Genomic DNA, 23,907 nt, shown 5'->3' on the forward strand with positions numbered 1-23,907 from the left:
CCTTCTTCTGTCTTTGCTTCATTCTGTAGATCCAGCAATCCACTGCTTTGAAATTGATGCCGAGAACTACCTGTGACTGAAGCTTATGATTTTATTTGACTTGATGCCTGCCGGATGCACCTAATTAAAGACACTTCCTTTCCTTTGACTCAAATGAGAAATGCAGACATAACCACATGACAGCTATGCACGCTTCAGCCTAGATAGTTTCTCTTGATTAGTGCTTCTCATTTCTGGAGTCCCCAGTGCCTACTAGCAATTTTTCCTACCACCTGATTCCCTGAAAACCTCCTGCATTGATGATTAGATGTCATGGACTCCTTTGATGTTGTTTCTTTTCACCTGGCTCTGGTGATATTATAGTCCCTGAAATGTTCTTTCTTGTTCATATTTGACTTTTGTTGTTTTTGGTTCTCTACTTTGAGATAGCTTTGATGTCCTGTTCCTTCAGTAGCATGCATTCCCACAAGACTGGCTTAGTGGAAATGATTTGCTGTCAATGTCAATCACGGAGGATTGGAAACTCTATAACAATGTGCCATTATAGGTTATATTTGAGACATATTGTGACTTATGGTAGTCTACATCCTGAGTCCCAATTAAACCACCAATAAGGAGATTTGCTGCATGTCCTACTTCTTTTCTGGACTTGGAGCCTTCAAGGTGCATTTAAATTCTTCGTTGTCTTGGATTTATACAACCACCCGGGGACAATGCCCTGGATTTCTTCCATTGGTTTTCTATCATGCCCATTAATTTTCAATTGGAAAGCACACTGTGAAAGTTGCTGTATTCACTGAGGGCTTTTACAGAACAGCTTCGGTTTTAATGAAGACTCAGAGCTCTTAGGTTTGCCCGAAGCAGATTGATACATAACGTTTTCTTAAAATCCCAGAACATTGTCAACTCAAAGCGAGTATTGATTTTGCAAAACAGCATGTCCTTTCCCATCTTACTCACGTGTTTCTTTATGCAGTGCCTCACTGCTCTCTTTAAAATCCCTTTTGAATAGCAGGCCCTGCCTTTTTATGTTATCTGTTTGTTTGATAGATTTTTCTCCATCCCTTTATTTTGGCCTATGGGTGTCATTTTGTATGAGATGGGTCTCTTAAAGATAGCCTACCATTGGGTTTTGCTTTTTTATCCAACCTGCCACTCTGTGCCTTTTAACTGGGGCATGTAGCCCATTTACATTCAAGGTTAGTATTGATATGTGCGGATGTGATCCTGTCGCCATGTCATTAGTTGGTTATTGTGAAGACTTGCTTGTGTGACTGCTTTATAGTGTCACTGGTTTATGTACTTAAGTGTGTTTTTGTAGTGGCTGGTAATGGTCTTTCCTTTCCATAGTTAGCACTTCCTTCAGGACCTCTTATAAAGCAAGTCTGGTGCTAACAAATTCCCTTAACATTTGTTTGTTCAAAAAGCATCTTATTTCTCCTTTGCTTGTGAAGCTTAGTTTGGCTGGATATGAAATTCTTGCTTGAAAATTATTTTCTTATGAATGTTGAATATAGGTCCCCAGTCTCTTCTGGCCTGTAGGGTTTCTGCTGACAGGTCTGCCATTAGCCCGATGGAGTTCACTTTGTCGGTGACCTGCCCCATTTCTCTAGCTGCCTTTAACATTTTTTTTCTTTCATTTTGACATTAGAGAATCTGATGACTATGTGTCTCGGGCTTGGCCTTCTTGTGTAGTATTTCATAGGTGTTCTCTGCATTTCCTGTATTTGAAAGACACATGCATACCTATGTTCATCACAGAACTATTTATAATAGCAAAGACATGGAATCAATCTAAATGCCCATCAATGGTAGGCTGGATTAAAAAAAGTGATACATATATACAATATAATACTGTGCAGTCATGAAAAAGCATGAGATCATGTCTTTAGCAGTAACATGGATGGAACCAGAGGCCATTATCCTAACCAAACTAATATAGAAACAGAAAACCAAATATTGTATGTTCTCACTTATTAGTGGGAGCTAAATGTTGAGTACTTGTGAACACAAAGAAGGGAGCAATAGATACTGGGGCCTACATGAGTGTGGAGTGAGGAGGAGGGTGAGGATGGAAAAACGACTTATTGGGCACTGTACTTACTACCTGGGTGACAAAATAATCTGTACCCCAAACCCCTGAGACGTGTAATTTACTTACATGAAAATCCTGCATATGTATCCCTGAACCTAAAAAAAAAGTTAAAAAAAGATCACAATCAAATGTTGTTAACTTGTTATACATATGAACATCTTTTACCAAATAATTTATATTGTGAATAAACATATTCCTGAAATCATTAAAATATTAAAATTCCATTTGGCTTTATAGGGGTTGCCTAAAGAGCTTGCTAGCCGGTTGGACTGAAGTCTTAATGATATGTTGATGATTATCAACATATAATAATGATATGATAATGTTTAAATTTTACTCTACCAGATGTTTTCTGATGGTATGGATCAGAATGAATGTCCTAGGTCCAATTCATTAGTAGGTTTTGCTTTTAGATTGGATCAGCTCAACTAAAAGTAGGTCTAAAGTAAGGAATGTGTAATACCTGATGGTACTATTTTGAGAAGACTCCTCTTTACTACTCCATACAAATATCTTTTTTTTTTTTAACCAGGTCTCTGATACCTAAAAGTTCATCTCTGTGGTTTTATTCATTTAAGTTAGACATTGCACCTGGCAATCAGCCTTTATATTAGTTAGTTATGGCTGTATAACAAAACACTCCAAGACTTGCTGGCTTAAAAACCCACTTATTGTTTATGATTCTGTGGGTTGATAATTTGGGCGGGGCTTAGCTGGGATGTCTCTTCTCTACTTCATGTGCTACTCATGCTGTTGTGGGCAACTGGCAAGCCAGCTGGGGACTGCTTGGTCCTGGATGACCCCTCTTCTGTGGCAGGCAGTTAGCTGGAGTGATGGGGCAACTGGGCCACATGTCCCTCTTTGTCCAGCAGACCGGTTGGGGCTTCTTCTCATGATGGCAGGGTTCTGAAAGCAGCAACAGAACACAAGGTCCCATATCCATGCTGTTTTTAAAGCTGCTTCTTCTGTTGTTTGCTAATATCCCATTGGCCTGAGCAAGTTACAGGGTCAAGCTCATAGACTCTGTTTCTTGATGGAAGGAGCTGCACAGAACTTGTGGCTGCTTTTGCTTTTCAATCTACCCTAACCTTAAACCTAAATATGTGAAGAATGTGATGTGTCTGTGTGCGTATGCATGTGTGTGTGTGTGTGTGTATAAATTATCTCTCTATATGTAAGCATATTTGAGGAGAAAGGAAGTTTAAAAGAAAAACAGTGTTAAGTCTTTGGTTGCTTGAAAAGAAATGGTGAGGTCCCCCTGAACTGCCCTACTCAAGTGATAAGGAATATCTAGGAGAAAACTTCTTTACTTACCTCATTATTCTGTATAGATTGAGCCTTGTTCCTGGTTTTATTTCAAAGAAGTTTCATTCTTCCCTTCAGATTATTAATGTATATATTCTCCTAGGATCTTAAGTCACCAAATAAAAGCACACTTGTGATTTTTCACCGCTTTAGCAACAATTAAATGAACGAATGCTGTGTTTTTTGGCATTCTTAATAAAGAAAGTTGGAACAGAATTCAAAATCTACTCATATAATTGACTTCTGATTCTGATTTATTTGCATTTTGAAATTTTCTTTGTAATCCAGTTGCCTCAAGGCTGAATTTCCCCATGAAGTTCTTTAGCTGAAGTTTTGACTGTCAGCTTCAGCCCTTGCACATGGATAGCCCTTAGGGATAGTGGCAGAGTGGAAGGCATGTGCTTTTAAAACTGTTCTTGAATGATTATGAGAAATTTCGTTGGTATTTAACAATATTTGGCATCTAGCATATTTACTCAGGAACGGCAATGACTAAACGAAAGGTTAGAGGATGACGCATTTGCGTTGTACCTGTGAATGTGCCCAGTGATAAGGGAGTGAAAATACAGCCAGAAAAATAATCGTGGTCTGCATTGTGGACTCTATGTACCAGAATTTTCTGGAATAATCCCAATCACAATGTTTTGTTTTCCATTACACAAATACTTCGACACCAAAGTATGTATCTATGAGGCCACCTCTGACATATAATCAGAAACAGCACAACTTTGTCAGATCACACTTCCCAACTTTTGGTTTGTAAAAATTGTTACCTTAGATTGTCATTGTTCTCTTTTTTACTTTCTTTCCATTTTAAAGTAAAGCTTTTGTGTTTTATTTGAAATATATTTTAAAAGATAAGTAATATAAATTACCTTCAGAGCAAATTTTTGGCAAGATAATTCTTAGGAATGCAAAAAGCTAATTCACAAATGTCTAGTATATGATAGTTGATTTGCAACATATTCAATATTTACAAAACTATAGTATTATTTTTAATATCATCTTCCCGCCTGTATGTTACTCAAAATCTTAATTTTGGTGCTGCATTAAATACTTATAGTGTCTTCCATTTTCTGACATTCCTTTCTGCAAAAATATTATTCCCACGGGTTAAGGAAGCTAGATCAGAGATGTGGGGGAAAGTGCCCTCGCTAATTTAAATTTGAACTTGTTTAACCTCATTCTGCTTAGGCATGTGTGACCCCTAGTCATACAGTGAAGAACTATAACACATTGTGCCACTTCTATTACTTTCCCTCATTTTGGCCTTTCTTTTCCAATTCATCATTTGCTGTCACTTTGGGATTCCTTTGTGTTGCTTTTTTCCCTTATGTAAATTTTGAGAGGAGGGTAGTTTCATTTAGTCCACGTGTGGATGGCTGGTAGATCATGTGACTATGTTTCACTGTTGATTTATTTATATGCCCATAGCTGGTACATGTTCTGACCATATGTTTTGCAGTTGGATTAGTTACATGCTTAGGAGATGCCATGGCTGTTAAAATACGTAACCGGCTGGGCACGGTGGCTCATGCCTGTACTCCCAACACTTTGGGAGACTGAGGTGGGTGAATCACGAGGTCAGGAGTTCAAGATCAGCCTGACCAACATGACAAAACTCCATCTCTATTAAAAATACAAAAATTAGTCGGGTGTGGTGGCGTGTACCTGTAATCCCAGCTACTCAGGAGGCTGAGGCAGGAGAATTGCTTGAACCCGGGAGGTAGAGGTTGCAATGAGCCGAGATCACACCATTGCTCTCCAGCCTGGTAGGCAGAGCAAGACTCTGTCTCGAAAAAAAAAAAAAACAAAACCCATAACCACACCATATGTAGCATTTTCCATGGGCAACCACTACCATTTCCCTGCATTTTTCAGAGTCAGAGATTGTGGGAGATATTGTATACTTTGCTATTCTATAGCTTAGTGGCTGTCAAACTTGATTGCGCATCAGAGTCACGTTAGAGGGCTTCTCAAGTCATGGAGTTCTGGGCTCCACCCTGAGGATTCCTGAATCATTGGGTCTTGAGTGTGGCCTGAGAACATGCGTTCCTAACCAGCCCCCAGGTGGTGTTGATGCTGCTGGTCTGGGGACCGCACTGAGACCCAAGTGTGATGAATGCAAGCACCTCAAGTGAACATCTGTTAATAACTAAGAGGTAAATTAAATCAAATTTAACGGTTTGTGAAACAAACTAAAAGGAAATTAACATTTTAAAACTCTTCTGTACTTTTTAACCACTTTAAAATTCCTCTTTGTTAATATACATGCTTGCATAAAAATAGCTAGGTTTTATTTTCTTTTCAAAGTGCCATGATAGAGCCTTAATCTTTGATTCCTGTCCCCCACCCATTTGTTGCCTTTGCTGGCCCCAGCACCCCTGTGCATCCCATAATCAAACATTTCTAGAATGTGAGAGTGTGCCTCTACCTTTTCTTTTCTAAACTTTCTTCTCATCTTCCTCACCTCAACTACAAACTAGCCATTTTTATGTGTTTATAAACATGCTAGATAATCAATTGAGGGTATCGGATTATTTTATTCAAATGCTTTTCTTATTGTTTATAGTAAACATATAATAATCCTTAACAAAAAGTTCTAAAATATTATTTTGTCATTATACTTAATATTTAAACTTGGTGCTTTAATCATGGTATTACAAACCTTTGCATTAAAAACATTTTAAATACAAAGTTAGTTGGAAAAATAGGCCACTTTACAATGGATAATTTAAACTGTAGGTACCATATGTTTAGAAAACATATTGGTGAATTTGAAAGCTGTAGAGAAATATTTGAATGTTACATTTTATTATTAAAGGGAATGGGATTTCTTCTTTAAATATAACCTGGCAGATTCATTTGCATCCCTTTTTGCCATCTATTTCCTTTTGTAAAAGACATCTTTTTATTGTTCCTCTTTTGTTAAGCTCCTGAGTTAACTTTTTTTTTCCGTTTCACTTGCCTGGATTATAAGTAGAATCCACCCTCTAGTGGCCAAAAGCAACATAAAAAAAAGATATAAGACATGGCTAAAACATTATGAAGAGACTGATTTTTCTCAGTGTGACTAGTTTGTAACCTAGTTCTGAAGACAATTCCAAGAGAAGGCTTTCAGAACTGTTTAGATCAACATGGTTAGAAAAATTCCCAAAAGACGGATATGTTTAAGGTCAAAGGCCTTTCGACACCCAAGTGTTTCTGTTAAAGCGTGTTTACTGCCAAGTTCCCTTGACTTCCAGTGTCCTTCATCAGCACAGTCACAGTTGAGCTGTCATCTTCCATATAGTCCCAGATGTTCTTCAGTGTTTTTTGAGGGAGCTAACCACTTTTAAGGAGGTAACTCAGGATAGTGGTCAATTGGTTTTTACTGTTTCCTTTCAAAATATCAATTAATTCTGATTTACACTCAATACAGCTACAGAAGTTACAGAATTTTTAACATCCTCAAAGATTTTCCTTTCTACATATTAAAAAGTGGAATTCTTCTTCAAAAGCAATTTCTTTACTAGCACTGTGTTTATTATGATGTCTGTTTCCTGCGTCTCAGAAAATCTCCTCTAATAAGCCTCATCTTTTCGCTTTACAGACTATAAAATGTTCTTATCTCCCCCACAAAAAAAGTTTTAAAAAGTTAGGGTTTTTCTAACATTACTTGTTCTCCTTACCATCCAATCAAGGGACAGTCATAAAGAATCGTCATCATTTCCCTTGTAATTGGTAACATGATTTAGAGTTGTGATACTACAAGTAATATACCCATAAAGCATGTGTATTAGGGTTCTCTAGAGGGACAGAATTAATGGAATATATATAAATAAAGGGGAGTTTGCTAAGTATTAAGTCACATGATCACAAGGCCCTACAATAGACCATCTGCAGGCTGAGGAGCAAAGAGAGCCAGTCTGAGTTCCAAAACTGAAGAACTTGGAGTCCGATGTTTGAGGGCAGGAAGCATCCAGCACCGGAGAAAGATGTAGGCTGGGAGGCTAGGCCAGAGTCTCTCTTTTCACATTTTTCTACTTACTTATATTCTACTTGTGCTGGCAGCTGATTAGATTGTGCCCACCCAGATTAAGGGTGGGTCTGCCTTTCCCAGCCCACTGACTCGAATTTTAATCTCTTTTGGCAACACCATCACAGACATACACAGGATCAATACTTTGTATCCTTCAATCCAATGAAATTGACACTCAGTATTAACCATCACAGCATGGATAATACCACCCCCTTATGTCACACAAATAACATATCTCTGTTATGGAAAATTAAGAGAACATGAATATACGTATTTAAATTTATAAAAGAATCCCTTAACAAAACAATTGCCATTTTTGGAAAATGTTTTTCCAAGCCTTTTACTGCATGTTTGTGCAAAACAGACATTGGTAAAGAAAAGAACTCTTTTTGTATTTATGTATGCAAAGGTTATTCAGCCCTCTGATTCCATTTTTCTAGCAAATTCAATTTACCCAGTTTGATCAAGCATCTTCTCTATTCACCAGCCTGTGTGCTAAGGAAATGAGAGAAGAACAGCCTGTTGTTAAAGAGAAAATGCAGAGTTTGGAATCAAATATTGAGCAGTGAGTCAAAGTTTTACTGCCAAGCAGGAAACCAGATCCAGCCCCGAGGTTAATCTCAGGGGATGGAGCTATGAAAAGGAAAAAGGGTCGGTTTGAAAAGGCCAAACATAAACAGACTGTTTCGTATTGGAAAAATTTAGATCTTCGAGTTACTGGTTAGTGAAATCTGGGCTAATCAGCCAGACGCCATGTCAGTGCTGAGCTGCTGTTATTGTGCTATTCTAGTTAGTGGTCTTTGCTGACCCCGTGAAGCAATGGCTCAGGGTGATGGCGTCCTTCAGGGCTGTGGTGCGTAGGGCCTTTGCTGTGTATGCACGGTGGGCACCTATTTCAGAAGTATGGCATCCGGGTTGTCTTTTTAAATCATGTTTGCACCACAGGCCAGGTGACCACACATCACATCACTAGGTGCTTATGCCAGGCATTGTGCTTGATGCTTCCCTTGTGTTACCACCTCCTGTGCAGTGCCAGGTGCATGTCCCCCTAGGGAGAAGCAGAAACCCCTCCTTTTATAAGTATCCTTTGTTGTCACAAGTGCCCATGAGTGGCCTTGATGGAAGATGTGACACGCTGGCACTGAGCTGCAGCTGTATGCCTGATGGTTCGGTGCTCCCATCTAGAAATACTCTCAATACTGAGTTATAAAAAGAAGATGGTGTCAAATACATTTTATTTTAGTAAGGGAAGCAAGAATATGGATTTTACTTGGGAAGCAAGAATGCTGCTGTGTCCCTTTGTCTCTCAAACTCTCACATTGTACCCCGACCCGCATACGCCCTGCCATCTTGGTGACCCTCCAGGGGCAGTGCTCAAGGTCATTACACCAGTTGGAGACATCACTTAGCAGGGGACCTGCAACATTTCCGGCAGGACCTTGCTGTATGCCCAATGTAATTCCATCATGTGCTGGACCAGTTTTTCTTTCTATTTTATTATTTTGGGCTTTTCTCTTTCTATGTCCCTTTCTCTGTTTCTTTTCTATCTCCATCATGATACCTTTGGGTTTCTTTTTCTCTCTCCTTTCTCCCCTTCCTATGCTTCCCTGTTCCTGCTTTCTCTTTGTCTGCCCTCCCTCCACCTCCGACTTTCTGTATCTTCTTACATAAGACCTTTCTTCCTTAACTACAACACAATCAAACTCCTCAGCAACTAGTTCAGTGCTTGACAGTATAGTCAGATTTCAGCAAATACTCATTAAAATAAACTGAATTTCTTTTTTCAAATCACTTCTGTTTTCCTAGGAGAAGCTGTCAGTTCTTTTTGTTCAATCAAGGTCTGCTTCTCCTAGAACATGCTTCCCTTCCATTCCATTTCCGTCCCCAGCCCCTTCCTTCTAATGAGATTCTGTCATATTTGAAGGTGCCTAGAAGAGAAATTGGCCCACAGAAGGGGACTCAATAAATGTCCATTCCTGAGCTCCTCTGAAAGAAATTGCAGTATCTCTGATAAAACAAGCCAGGAACCTGGGCTTCCCCCTCCACCTCTCCTTCCTTCTCACCCTTCACATACTATTCATGACCACATATTTCTATTTACTTTTTAAACGGCTCTCGACATTGATATTCCATGTGGCCCTGTCACCATTCTCATCCCAGCCATGATTTCCCGAGACGATTGCAGCAGCCTCTTCATTGATTTCTCTGCATTGATTCTTGCTGGTCTTACCCCATTCTCCAAACGGTAGTGGAGCAATCTCTCTGCACTGTAAATCTGATTTTGTATTCCCCCCACAACCCCACATTAAAGATGCCACCAGGCCTGACACCTGCCTGTTCTTGCTTCTTCTCTGCCCTTTGCTTTACAGTGGGCTCTGACCCATGTCCAGAACAAGTCACAGCCATGCTCCCCCTACCGTGGGTCTTTTGCACACACAGCTTTTCCTGCCTTGAATTTTCTCATCATTCTTCTGTATGCCCCTCCCTTTCAGCTCACTCTCCCCTCCTCCTGGTAGCCTCCCTGAGGTAAGGTCAGTTCTCCTGCATCCCCTCCCTCCTGGAACACCAGCCCCCTCATTGTTTACACTCCCCAAGTACAACTTTGCATTGACTTGAATGATGGATTGATGTTTTTCCCCTCAGTAAAGGCCCTTTATCTGTTTTAACTCACCATATGGCCCCAGTGACTAGCACAGTGCCTGACACATAGTAGGCATTGAGTAACTATTTGTTGACTTAAAGAATGAATCAATCGAGGAGGCAAACATAAGAAACAGAGAATTATCAATCTTCCCCATGTGGCTGTTAGAGCCAGAGAACCAGTGAGGGAGAATATAAACTCACAGTGTGAACAGTGAGGATATGATTTAGGGCTGGCTCTTCATCATCCATCTCTTTGGAAGCCCAGGGAGGGAGGGGGAAATGTGTAGATGGCTCAGTAACATAAATAATAGGGAGGTTTTACAGTCAAAAACTTAGCCTCTGTCTTTAGTCCTTTTAATTTAATGTTTATAAAAACTACAGCAAGTGGAAATATTGACAGATTTGGGTCTTTTTGCATCTATTTTCTTTTTTGGCTGAGGTGACATGAGCAATAAAAGTATAAGAAATTAGAGATTAAAGAAATAAGCAACATCGGCAGCCATTGTCCTTCACACACCAACGAATGTTCTGCATTGACTTACACAACTTCCTCCATGTTCGACATATTTTTGGCTTTATTGTGTGTGTGGTATGTGTGTGTGACAGAAGTGTGATTACTTAGTGAAAACCTGTGCAGTTATCAATACTAGCAGCTTCCTTTAAACAAGACCCTTTGAACACTTAGTAGGATTAATGTGAGCCCAGATTCTTGCTTCTGTTTTTATTTCGGTTCTTAAATCAATTTCCATTAGGAACCTGCCAGCAACAGGAGGGACTAAGGGAGATAGGAACCCGTGCACGCGCGCGCACGCACACACACACACACACACACACACACACACACACACGCAGTTTCCCTTGAAATAAAGCTCTGCACGGCAAAATGAATGCTATTGTCCCACATTCCAGAGCGCGGAAGGGCTTTATGACCACCAGTGAGTTTAGCCAGAATTTGAAAGCTCACAATCATATGTACATAATACGATTGTTTTCTCTGTGCCCCATGTCTTTAACTACTATGGGTGAGGTGGAATATTTGGTCTTCCAGAAACTGGCCTAGGCTTGAATCAGAAAGTCATGTGTTTTCACATTTTATCCACTCATGCTGAAAAGAGAGGAAAACATCCTCTGAGTTGCGACACATCCTTAAGGGAACCACTCTCCACACCCCCACATTCACTCCAGCCTGATTATCAAGTAAAAACAAATAAAATCCCCAAACACCTTACATTCACTCTTGCCTTGAATTCACTCTGCATGCACTAGGGGAGTGAGCAGCATGGCGTCCCCCGTGTTGTTCTGATTGCAGCTCCTGGTCTTCGAAGGTCCTGGTGGTCTGAGGCAGCAGGAAAGGAAGCACAAATCGCCCTCCAGAGGTGATAACTGATGGATGAGTTGCTGGGAATCTGTTGCATGAAGTGTGAAAGCCATCTGGCTACAACTAGAATCTTAAGAGTTTTGGATATTTTTGAGTGTGATGAGGGATGGGCAAGGGGAGGGAAAGTGCTCCTGTGAACAAACACAGTGTGGAGCCAGAGCCAGTGAGTCCCAGATGGATGTTTAAATGATGTCTTGAGACAGTGTTGAGAGGGAAGATGGTGAAAGGCCATGGAAGGCCTTGCCTTTTACTGGCGAGAGTAGGAATTGAGTGCCTCTTAAGTCCTTTATGCAGCAAAGTGTCCTGTTCTGGAGCAGGTCAGGTTCTGTGGGGTGGAATCTGAGCTCCACCATGCCTTTGCTGAGCTGCTCAAGCCTGTAGGGCTGTGGTCTTTTCATCTGAAAAGAAGAAAGAAGGCTAGCTAGAAACCAGCTCCACCATGCGACTTGAGGCTTGATAAGGGGCACAGAGAGGGGTCCCCATCCAAGGGCACAGCATTCAACGGGGTTCTCATTAGCTCAGAAATCACCAGACAGGGTCTCCTTTCTTACTCCTGTCTATCCCATTCACTTGGTGTGAGCCAGCGCCAGATACACCCAGGGCCTATTTTCTTCTGTGGGATGGCAGTGCTGGAGAGAGTCCAACACTGTTGGAATCTAGTATGTAGAGGTCAGGGAAGTTGCTCAACATTCTACAGTGCACAGGGAAGTTCCTGGCAATCACGACCTGGTCCAAAATGCCAATAGTCTCGTGACTGAGAAACTCAGCTCCTAGGTGTTAAGGACAAAATTATGTCCCTCCCACCCCTCATTCATATGTTGAAGTTGTTGTAACTTCCAATGTGTTTGGAGATAGGGCCTTTAGAGAGGTAATTAAAGTTCAGTGAGGTTATAAGGGTGGGGCTGTGATACAATAGCAGTGGTGTCCTTATGAGAAGCAGAAGGATACCAGGAGCGCTCACACACAGAGAAGAGGACATGTGAGGACTCATAGAAAAGGCTGCCATCTGCAAGCCAAGGGGAGAGGCCTCAGGGGAAACCATACCTGCTGACACCTTGACCGTGGACTTCTAGCCTCCAAAACTCTGGGAAAATACGTTTTTGTTTAATTCAACCAGCGCTATAGTATTTTCACAGGAGCCCTAATAAACTAAGGCACTGGGCAGTGAGTTTGGAGGCAACATGGCAAAGAAGGAAGAACACACAGGATTGACAACCTGACCTTGGGCAGATTTCTTTATCCCTCTAACTCTTAATTCCTCGTCTATAAATTGGGAGTAGTCATGCTCATCACCTTGGGTTTTTATGAGAATTAAACAAGTTAACACACATAGAGGGCCTGATACAAGGCAGATGGCACTAACTTGCCTCCACACTGGAAGCTCCATGCAGGTGGAGACCCTGTTCTTTAGCTGTGTACCCAGTACCCAGGGCACCTGGAAAGCCCCGGAGCACCATAGAAACATTTTAAAAGTGCACCGAATCAATCGATAACATTTTGGGTGCTTATTCAACCTAAATAAATTCATGTTTATTTGTGTGGCTTTTCCAAAACAGATACCACAGGTACAGCTGTGAACACTGTATTTGCAGACTCTGTCCTCTAGCTTATAGTGGAGGAAGAGACATGGTAATCAGGTAAAGAACTATGTTAAAAATAGGATTTCAGCCAGTTGCAAATACTATGATGGAAATCAGCTGAGTGCTGTGATGAGTTGCTGGTAAGAAGAGCTACTTCACATAGCATTGTCAGAAAACTATCTGAGGAGGTGATTTCTGCTGATGTTTTTGTTTTATGGATGAATATTCTTTATTGGAGATTTAAATTCCACTAGAGCTGTTGTTTTTGTGATTTTATAAAATGATGAATAACTCTTGGTACAACCTTCTCTTGATTTATCCAGTAGTACATTCTAGGAAAACTCAATATATCTTTTTTTTTTTTTTTTTTTTTTTTGAGATGAGTCTTGCTTTGTCACCCAGGCTGGAGTGCAGTGTCATGATCTTGGTGCTCTGCAACCTCCTCCTCCCAGGTTCAAGTGACTCTTGTGCCACAGTCCCCAAGAAACTGGAATTATAGGAGCCCACCACCACACCCAGATACTTTTTGTATTTTTAGTAGAGACAGGATTTCACCATGTTGGTCAGGTTTGTCCTGAACTCCTGACCTCAATTGATCCACCCACCTTGGCCTCCAAAAGTGCTGGGATTATAGGTGTGAGCCACTGTGCCCAGCTTAAAACTCAGTATATCTTAAAATGGTGCATATAAAGAAGTTAGGTTTTAGTCTGGGAAAGTTATCAACAGAGTTTTCACCTACATGAAGATTCAGTGGGACAGTCCAAAGTTGTGAAGAATGAGGAGGCATTCCTTGCTGTGCAGGAATATTCAGGGCGTGGCAAGATGTTTAATATTTTTGCCCCTCCCACCCCCGTAAATTCCAGTAGAACCTGCCAATCATTGTGATAAGGACCACTCCCACCCCTAATTGCCTGAAACACCCTCTAAGGGCTAGCACAGCCTCCATTAAGAGCCATGGTGTTGAGGGTATCCAGTGACCTCCTTATTTTCTAGTCCAGCGGTCATTCTCGCCCATGAGACACTCTGACGTTGCTAACCCGCCTTCCTTGACTTCCTTGCATCCTTTGGCTTCCGTGACACTGCATGCCTTGGGCTTTTCTTTTCTTCCTTGCCCAATCCCTATCTGGTGGCCTGATCTGGCTGCTGGTTCTTCACCTGCCCATCTGGCCTGACCTTGTTCCCTTCTTTTTCCCTTTCATTTTCTTCTTTGATGAAAACTTCAAAACCACTTCTAGACATCTAATTCCTAAAGTGCTCTTTCTAAGCCATTTGCACACATATTTCCAGCTGCCACCTGGACCTGCCCAAGTGCACTCAATCTAAACATGTCCAAAGTTAAACCAGTTTTCTTCCTCTAAACCTGTTTTCCCCCCACTTAGCCTGTTTTTCCTTTGGTCGTACCTCTTGGTGATAATGACATCATCCACTCACTCAGCTATAAACATGGCAGCCACCTTGACTGCTTTTTCTCACTCCCCACATCTGGTTGGTTGCTGTGCCCTGTCAATTTGAAAGAAAGAATAGGAACTGATTATTTGGAAACAAATCATGCAAAGATAGGAGCAGTACTGATAAAGATCAGTGCCTTGGAAGGGGCCACTCTGATCCTACACTTTGATCTTTTATTTTATTTTTAAAAATTCTTTGGACTAGCCTAATATTTTTCCAGACCCTTGGCATACCGCCCTGAGCTAATTTGTTTGCCCGAATTAATTATCAGCAGGGGGTGACAGCCTCATTTTCACAGAAGCCCTCTCTTTTGGAAGGAGTGCCTTTTTATTCAAACAGTCCAATTGAGGCTGCTTGGCACTGAGTATAAAGGGTGCCTTGACATTTCCACGAAGACATTTAAATGTTACCGTCTCTGAAGAAACAGTTTTAGAATATGAAACCTTTATCTTTATTCCCCCCAAGGAAGAAAAACATCACCAGCTTAATTATCTCTGTAAAATAACTTCCTCATTTGCTTTTCATATTGCTAGTATAAAAAGATAACGATACTGTTTTCAAAAATGGAAACAATTATAGATGATTTTGCAAAACTCGCTTTTTAAATTTTTGTCTATTTAAGTACCACCTCAATTCAGAGGTCAAAGATGCATGCAGGGTTATGGTTATATATTACCCTTCCATGCTGATTGTTAAAAAATCTTCTAGGAGAGCAAACGCAATTGAAAAGGTGCTGCTGGTGATTGCGCTCCACAATGACCTCAAAAAGGTTCTTGTATTAGGAGAAGCAAGACATTTAACTCTTTACGTATACATAGATATATATGTATATATTTTTACCTCTCTCTTCCTCACTCTACATATATATATATATTTCATGTTGTATATTTTTTACCACTTTCTATATATTTCATGTTGTGTATTTTTTACCCACTATTTGTATAGTAGGTAACATTGATAGATAGATAGTTAGTGGTAAAATATATATATGTATATAATAGCGGTTAAAATATATTTTAATAATATATATATAGTGGTAAAAACACAGCATTTAATGTACCTTCTTAAATGTTTAAGTATATATTACAGTATTATTTACCGTACGCATACTGTTTTACAACAGATATCTAGAACTTATTAATCGCACTTAACATCTTGAATAATTGAACAGCAGCTCTCCATTTTTCCCCTTCCACAGACCCTGGCAATCATCATCATTCTACTTTCTGCTTCTGTGAATTTGACTCTTTTAAAAATACATAATAGAAGTGGAACCATACAGTATTTGTCCTTCTGTAACTGGCTTATTTTTTCCTTTTTGAGTCAGAGTCTCACTCTGTCGCCCTGGCTGGAGCGCTGTGGCGCAATCTAGGTTCACTGCAACTTCTGCCTCCCGCATTCAAGTGATTCTCCTGCGTCAGCCTTCCAAGTAGCTGGAACTACAGTTGCGCACCACCATGCCCGGCTAGTTTTTTTTTGTAGATTTAGTAGAGACAGGTTTCATCCTGTTGGTCAGTTGATCTCGATCCCCTGACCTTGTGATCCACCAGCCTCGGCTTCCCAAAGCGCTGGGATTATAGGCACGAGCCACCACGTCCAGCTAACTGGCTTATTTCATGTAGTGTAATGTCCTGAAGGTTCATCCATACTGTAGCATGTGACAAGATTTTCTTCCTTTTTAATTCTGAGTAATACTCCACTGTATTCTGTACCACTTTTGCTTGACCTGTCCATTCTTCTGTCAATAGACATCAAGTTGTTTCTACTTCTTGGCTATTGCGAATAATGCTACATTAAACATGAGAGTGCTAATATCTCCGCGAGATCCTGTGTTTGATTATTTTGGATGCGTACCCAGTGATGGAATTGCTGGATCATGTGGTGGTTCCGTTTTTTATTTTGTGAGGAACCTCTACATTGTTTTCCATAGCAGCTGTACCATTTTACCTTCCTACCAACAGTGCACAGGGGTTCCAATTTCTTCAAATCTGCCCCAACGCTTGTTATTTTCTGTTTCCGTTTGTTTTGTTTTTTGTCATGTCCATCCTAACAGGTGTGAAGTGATATCTTGTTATGATTTCAATTTGCATTTCCCTGATTATTAGTGATATTGATTAGTGAGGTTATTTTCATATGCCTGCTGGCAATTTGTATTATTTTGTACCATACATGACTACCAACTCAAAATGAACTAAAAACTTAAATTTAAGACCTGAAAGTATAAAACTTCTAGGAGAAAACATAGAGGAAAAAGTTTATAACATTGGCCTTAGGAATGACTTCCTGGACATGACATCTGAGGTATAGGCAACTAAAGCACAAATACACAAACTTAAAAGCTTCTGGATGGCCAGGCATGGTGGCTCATGCCTGTAATCCCAGCACGTTGGCCAAGGCTGGTGGATCACCTGAGATCAGGAGTTCGAGACAAGTCTAGGCAACATGGTGAAACCCCATCTTTACTAAAAATACAAAAATTAGCCGGGTGTGATGGCGGGTGCTTGTAATCCCAGCTACGCAGCAGGCTGAGGCAGGAGAATCACTTGAACCCAGGAGGCGGAGGTTGTGGTGAGCCGAGATCGTGCCATTGCACTCCAGCCTGGGCAACAAGAGCCAAACTCCGTCTCAAAAAAACAAAAGCAAAAAACAAAAAAAGCTTCTGCAGAATGAAGGAAACAATCAGCAGATGAAAAGGCAACCTATGGAATGGAAGAAAATATTGGCAAATGATACATTTGATAAGGGGTTAATATTCAAAACTTGTTAAAAGAATGATCTTCCATTGAATCTAAATCAGGAATCAGCAAACTTGTTCTGTAAAGGGCCAGATAGTAAATGTTTAGGCTTTGTAGGCCGTATGGCCTCTGTTGCAACCACTCAGTCCCCTGTTGTAGTGTGAAAACAGCCATAGATTATATGTAAATGCATGGATGTGGCTGTGTGCCAATAAAACTTTATTTGCAAAAACAGCCAGGGATAGATTTGACCTGTGAGCCATAGTTTGCTGACCCCTGGTCTAGAACAGAGTTTCTCAATCTGACTGTATTGATATTTTTTCTGGATAGTCTTGTTGTGGGAGGCTGCCCTGGGCCCTGTAGGGTACTCAGCAGCACTCTTGACTCTACCAACTAGATGCCAACAGCGACCCCTTCCCCCATCTCCAGTTGTGACAACCAAAAATGTCTCCAAACATTTTCAAATGTCCTCTGGGGGACAAAATTGCTGCTTGTTGAGTACCTCCTATCTACATAATGGAGATAATCTAATGAAGGTTAATAGAAATATTTCCTTAAAGTTATAAAAAGTAGAGTAACGTACTAGTTTTCAGAAGAATTGAAAAACCATAGTATATTTGTCTTAGGTAGGTCAAGGGCTCCTCAAAGGGGCCATTATTACAACGTAAATTTGGAAAGCTGTTCAAAAACAACTGAAATGGCAACGTATTTGAAAAGTGCTCTGTTAATAATGCAAATATGAGCTTAACCTACTTTTATGATAGGCACCAGAAACAAAACAGTTCAACATATTAGCATGTTCTCATGGGACTTTCTGAGTTTGAGAGTTGGCTGTGTGTTGGAAAGGCTAGGAAAAGCCAGTAGTTCTAATTCCTACTTGGGTAAGGGCTTATTTTTTCTGCTTATCTGAATTCGGAACGAACATAGGCAGCATGACTTTCGAAAGCACTCACATGTTTTTCATTGTTTGGACAGGGCTGAACAAAAATGGTCTGGTTTCACTGCAAATTGGCAGTAACACATGCTTTCAAAAGTTGAAAACAGCATAACCCTCATGAGTGAATCTCAAAGAATATTGTCTTCTTGTCCTTTAGAATAAATACCTGTTTTGCAAATAGGAGGGTAAAATCCATCTTTATCAAGAAATTATGGATTTATTTTTTCTTCACTCACATTGTTGTTTCTTTAGTAATTTAAACATTTAGGTACAATTTAAAATATTATAGTTGATGTAATCATATCTTTAAACAAGGAATAACAACCGAAAAACCTGCACATTTCATCAAGAATTTCAGTTAAACATTTTGAGCTAATTTTTTCTTTTCTGACTTGAAAAGAAAAGGAAATAGACATATATTTTCCTAGTGTGGTTCTCACACTTTTTGTTTTCTTTCCTTTTTTCCTTTTTGAGATGGAGTTTTGCTCTTGTTGCCTAGGCTGGAGTGTAGTGGTGCAATTTTGGCTCAATGCAACCTCTGCCTCTTGGGTTCAAGCAGTTCTCCTGCCTCAGCCTCCTGAATATCTGGGATTACAAGTGCCTGCCACCAGACCTGACTAATATTTTGTATTTTTAATAGAGACAGAGTTTCACCATGTTGGCCAGGCTGGTCTCGAACTCCTGACCTCAAGTGATCTACCCACGTTGGCCTCCCAAAGTGCTGGGATAACAGGCATGAGCCATCGCGCCCAGCCAGGTTTTCAATCTTGAAGAGAGCTGTTTGCTCCTCCCCTCCTGTAAGTCCTGCTCACTCCCTATCTCTGATGGCCGCAGCAGATACACTCAGTGACTGGATCTCCCTAACACCAGCACCATTTAACACGCTATGATGAGAATGTCAGTGGATAAATGGAATCACTTCTTTTATATTTGGTATCATGAAAAAGTGTGATAAGAACAGGCTCTTTCTTCATAGCCTTCCCCCAAATCTACCTTTCAACTTTACCCCAAGAGATCTTACTCCTGAAATCCCATCTGTTTGTGCCATACTTTCCAATGAATACCCCCAACTGCCTTCCTTGCAGGCTGGTCCAGGGTGGGTTGTAAATGGGATGCATTTGACAGCAGGCTTTTCTCTCTGTCCCTCAGGTTACCATGGCCTCTACTGTGAGGAGGAATATAACGAGTGCCTCTCTGCTCCCTGCCTGAACGCAGCCACCTGCAGGGACCTCGTTAATGGCTATGAGTGTGTGTGCCTGGCAGAATACAAAGGTGAGAGGCCGCTTGGCCTTCCGGGGCCAGAGTGGCTCTAAATGACATCATGTATTTCTCAATGTAAATGCATAAACCTCTAATTGGACCATGAATTGTTCAGAATAAAAATCAAATGCTGAAGCTGGCATGATTAATGGGTCCAAGGAGACCAATTTGCAAGTCTCTGGTTTCTTACTGATAGATTGAAAAACACCCCTCTCTCCTGTCCTGTTCTTTTTGGATCCTCGCTCTCTTTTTTGTAGAATGTGTAAAAAGCTGAAAACAAAAAGTAATGGTAAGATGGGACTGTCAGATATAGGTCAGAGACCATGGCTGTGAAAAATGTGGAAGAGGAAGGATGCTGCCCTATAAAGCTTCTTATGCAGAGATAGAATGCTGTGCTTTCTTGGGGAGGAGGCAGGTGGAGAATCATGTATTGGCCAGTAAGTCAATGCTCATTAAAAACAGGTGACATTGACAGAGTGTTTCTGATGTGTGGACCCCGTTCTAACCCCTAATGTGCATAGCTCATTCAATGCCCCCCAACAACCCCATGAGGTGGACAGTAATTCTCTCCCCTATAATCCTGGTCAGCATGGTTCCTAAAGCCCTTTCTTCCAGCCTCTCCATTGCCCCCTGCCATGTTTTGTGGATGGCAGGGCTTCCTGGAGCCCAGATACCCTCAGCCGGCACTGTGCCAGGAGAGCCTATTTATCAACTGTGCACACGTTTCTCTAAGTTATAACTTCAGGACTGGGTTTGGATTTTGTAATGCTTTTGTGGACTCTATTTATAGCCATTTCACTTAACTGCTTGCTCTTATTGCTGCTTGTTTTATACCATCCACCTGCGTGGAGACCTTGCCTTGCCCTCACCGTTGCTTCTCTTTGGATGAACCTACCTTAATTTAGTAACCTTTTTGGCGAGCCTCATGCCTTGTAGGCTACACTGAAAAACTTAAGTCCCAAAATAAAAGGGCTGAAGCTTGGCCAAGTCTTTACTTTATGTTCCACAGATCTGATGCTTCTTTTGGAGTATGATGCTCATTTAGAACCAAACTCCACTAACATCTACCAGGACACAACAGCGGATGTGCTGGTTTCATTCTCAGGCTTCTCAGTTCTGGGTCTATGAGAGCGCTGAGAAGTAGGGAGTTGGTTCAGTTCTGGAAAGAAGTGAAAAGAAGCCATGGGTCAGGAAGCCTAGGTAGCTCATCATAATCATACCACTGGTTTCCTGTTGAGCCGGGATAAATTCTTTAAACTGAGCAGTCTTCATTTTCTCTGTAGAAAATAGGAACAATGATGCTTCCAGATATTTTGAGATTCTTTCAATAATAGAATTAGTAGTGGTGAATGTACTTCAAAAAATTACAAATGCCAAAATTCTTAATTTTGATAGATATTTATAAAGCAGATTTCCTCTTTATAAATGAAAATGTAAATAATCAAATGTATTCTGGATATGCCCTTTACTTTTCTCTCTTGGAGGCTTTGCTCATGCTGTCAGTGCTAGGAAATAAAAAATATCATTTCATGTGATGACCCACTAGGGTCTTTGCAAATTCATCAGCGTGATCCTGGATTTTTCCCATTTTTCTTCCATTTTTCTCAGTGGGCATTCCAAAATTTTGTCATGTCCCCCAAGTCCCATATTGAACTACTCACTCCTGGAATATAAGTCGCTTCATCCCCATTATCATGGGACAAAAGGGAGTTATCATTTGTAAACATCTTCAGATTTGTCTATTTTTCCACACCCTACAGCAGTGGCTCTCAAACATGACTGTGTATAGAAATCTGCTGGTGGGCTTGCTAAAACATAGATTTCTGGGCCCTGCCCTTACATTTCTAATTCATTAGGTCTGGGTGGGGCCCAAGAATATGATTTTCTGATAAGTTCTTAGTGATGCCAATGTCCTGGTCCCTGGGCTGCCCTTTGAGAACTCTTGCCCTACAAACGCATCTTCAATCACAACCACTAATGCTTTATTCTCTTCCATGTTAGCTGATCATGTGTTCCTTATCCTGTTCAAGTTGTATCCCTTCCCAAATACTCTTCATTCTCCCCCTTCTATCTTTCTGAGACTTTTCTCTAGCAATTACCTTTCTCTCTACATATCTTCAACCTCCTTCTTTCTCCTTGCTCCCTTCCATTTCTATAAACATTTTCATGGATTTCTGAACAAATGAAGATTCTAGGAAGACGGCAACTCACATTGACATTCAATATCCCTGATCCCTCCTGACTCTCTGCTGGAGATGACTCAGTAAGGTAGATGACCCTGAGGATTTGGGGGTTTCAATAAAAGGGTATGGGTGCTGGGAGCTTTTGCTTACAAAAAGAATAGGGGATGAGGGCTCCAGAGAGAACTGATGACTCAATGAACAGTTGAGTTCAAAGAACCCCTTAGCTTATAGAGAGGATGTGCATGCTGCAATTGTGCTGCATCTGACCCTGGGAGGCAGAGGCATGTACTGATCTCAGAGGTACGGTCTACCCTCTAAGGAAACTGCAAAGTAGGCTGAGCTGGCTCCCCTCTTTTTTTGTGGCCCTGAGAGAGCCAAACTGGAAGACCTCTGCCTCATGCCTTAGTATAAGGGTCCCATTGGCTGCCCATCTAGCACTGAAGGGGGATATCCTATGTTGTCTGTCTCTGCCAAGGTTTCTAGCCTGGCCAGTACAGGGAGCCCACGCCAGCAACTCGGAAAGGGAGAAAAGTTGGGAAATAACAAAATTGCAACAACAGCTCCAAATACTCAAGAAAGGAAGTGAAAAAGTAATGTATACTACTCAAAACTGAATTTAGATCTGAGAAAGAAAAAGGGGAACTAGTGCATGATAGATATCAAAATATGAGGAAGTGGGAGCCACAACTGAAAAGATAGGAAACGTGGAGAAGATTCAAGACATCTGCTTCTGTCTGAATTTGTTGAGTGCTCCAGAAGAAGGAGCACGTGGAAACAGAAGCAGAATTCACTAACTCCTAGAAGGAAGCGTCTGTGAGGTGAAGAAAGTCTTAGTTTCAAATAGAATGGGCTCACAGGGCAGTAGTGGGATTAATGAAGGAGATGATGCACAATTTGAGATTTCCTGGTAAAATTTCTAATTGCAAGGTTAAAGAAAAATGTTTACAAGATTCTTCAAAGGGATCACAGGTTACATACAAAAGAAAGAGAGTCAAAACAGCATTGTACTACTCCTCTCTATCATGAAGGTAAAGAATAGCATAGCAGTGTTTCAGATGTTTAAGTGAAAAGGACTAGGAGTTAAAGGGTTGTTTATATTTGAGGGCAAAAGAAAGACATTGCCATGCATTCAAAGATACAGAAAATGTAGCATCCTATACCCTAAGATAAGTATTTTAATAAGCATTCCTGCCAAATAGGAACTCAATAAAAACAAAGATATCCAGATAGGGGAATATGGAGAATGGAAGAAGAGATTTATGCCTTAAATGCAGGTAAATCTAAATAGATGGTATTAATGTGATGTGAATGGTAATTTAATAGTGAAGGAAAGTCTCTTGAAAAAGGTAGATCTGCCTTCTCTATCAGCTATCTACTGCTGCGTAACAAATTACTACCCAGTACTGGCTTAAAAACAACATGCTTTTATTAACCAACAGTTTCCTAGGTCCAGGTGTTGCTTAGTCAATTCCTAGCTCAGGGGCTCAAAAGGCTGAAAGCAAGGCATTGACTAACTGAGCTCTCATCTGAGGCTTGAATAGTGAGAGATCAGCTTCCAAGTCCCCTTAGGTTATTAGCAGAACTTGTATCCTGTGGTTGTAGGATTTGTGAAATCCTTGCTCTTTGAAAGCCAGCAACTCTGACAGAGCCCCTCCTACTTCCAGTCTTGAACTTCAGGGCAGGCCTGGACCCTCTTAAAGGTCTTGCCTGGTTAGGCCAGGACCACCTGGGAGGAACTCAGAGTCAACTGATTAGGGACCTTAATTGCATCTTCAAAACCTCTTAACTGCCATTTGTTCTTGGATGGAAGCTCACACTCAAGGAGAGGGAATTACACAAGGGTGTGACTCACTAGGGGGCACCCTGGGCTATGTCTACCACTCTTGCTCTTAAGGAAAAATTTCAACAAGCACAGTGGTTTCATATTATTTAACCCAAAGCCCTGTGTTGTAAGGGGTGAGGATAGGAAAGACTGAAAGGCATACAAATGTGTTAGAGATTTCACTCCAGGCTCATGCCTATATTCCCAACACTTTGGGAAGCTGAGGCAGGTGGATCACCTGAGGTTAGGAGTTCAAGACCAGATGACGAAACCCCGTCTCTACTAAAAATACAAAATTATCCAGGTGTGGTGGTGGGTGCCTGTAATCCCAGCTACTCGGGAGGCCGAGGCAGAAGAATCACTTGAACCCGGGAGGGTAGAGGTTGCAGTGAGCTGAGATTGCACCACTGCACTCCAGACTAGGTGACAGATCCAATGGGCAGGTAAAGTGTTTATTTAACGTTGGTATATGTATAAAGACATTTAGGTTTAGGTTTAA

At 41.0% G+C, this 23,907-nt stretch overlaps 1 protein-coding gene across 1 annotated transcript in view; it reads left to right on the forward strand.

Moving 5' to 3' along the window:
- DNER (delta/notch like EGF repeat containing) overlaps positions 1 to 23,907 on the forward strand; it is a 369,484-nt gene that overhangs the window by 294,669 nt on the left and 50,908 nt on the right. The window contains exon 9 of the mRNA XM_032277988.1: positions 19,293 to 19,415. Coding sequence (XP_032133879.1) covers positions 19,293 to 19,415 — 123 coding nt within the window. The remainder of the gene's footprint in view (positions 1 to 19,292; positions 19,416 to 23,907) is intronic.

Source organism: Sapajus apella, unplaced genomic scaffold, assembly GCF_009761245.1.
Source record: "Sapajus apella isolate SASKATOON/1434 unplaced genomic scaffold, GSC_monkey_1.0 scaffold10, whole genome shotgun sequence".
Classification (NCBI taxonomy): Eukaryota; Metazoa; Chordata; class Mammalia; order Primates; family Cebidae; genus Sapajus; species Sapajus apella.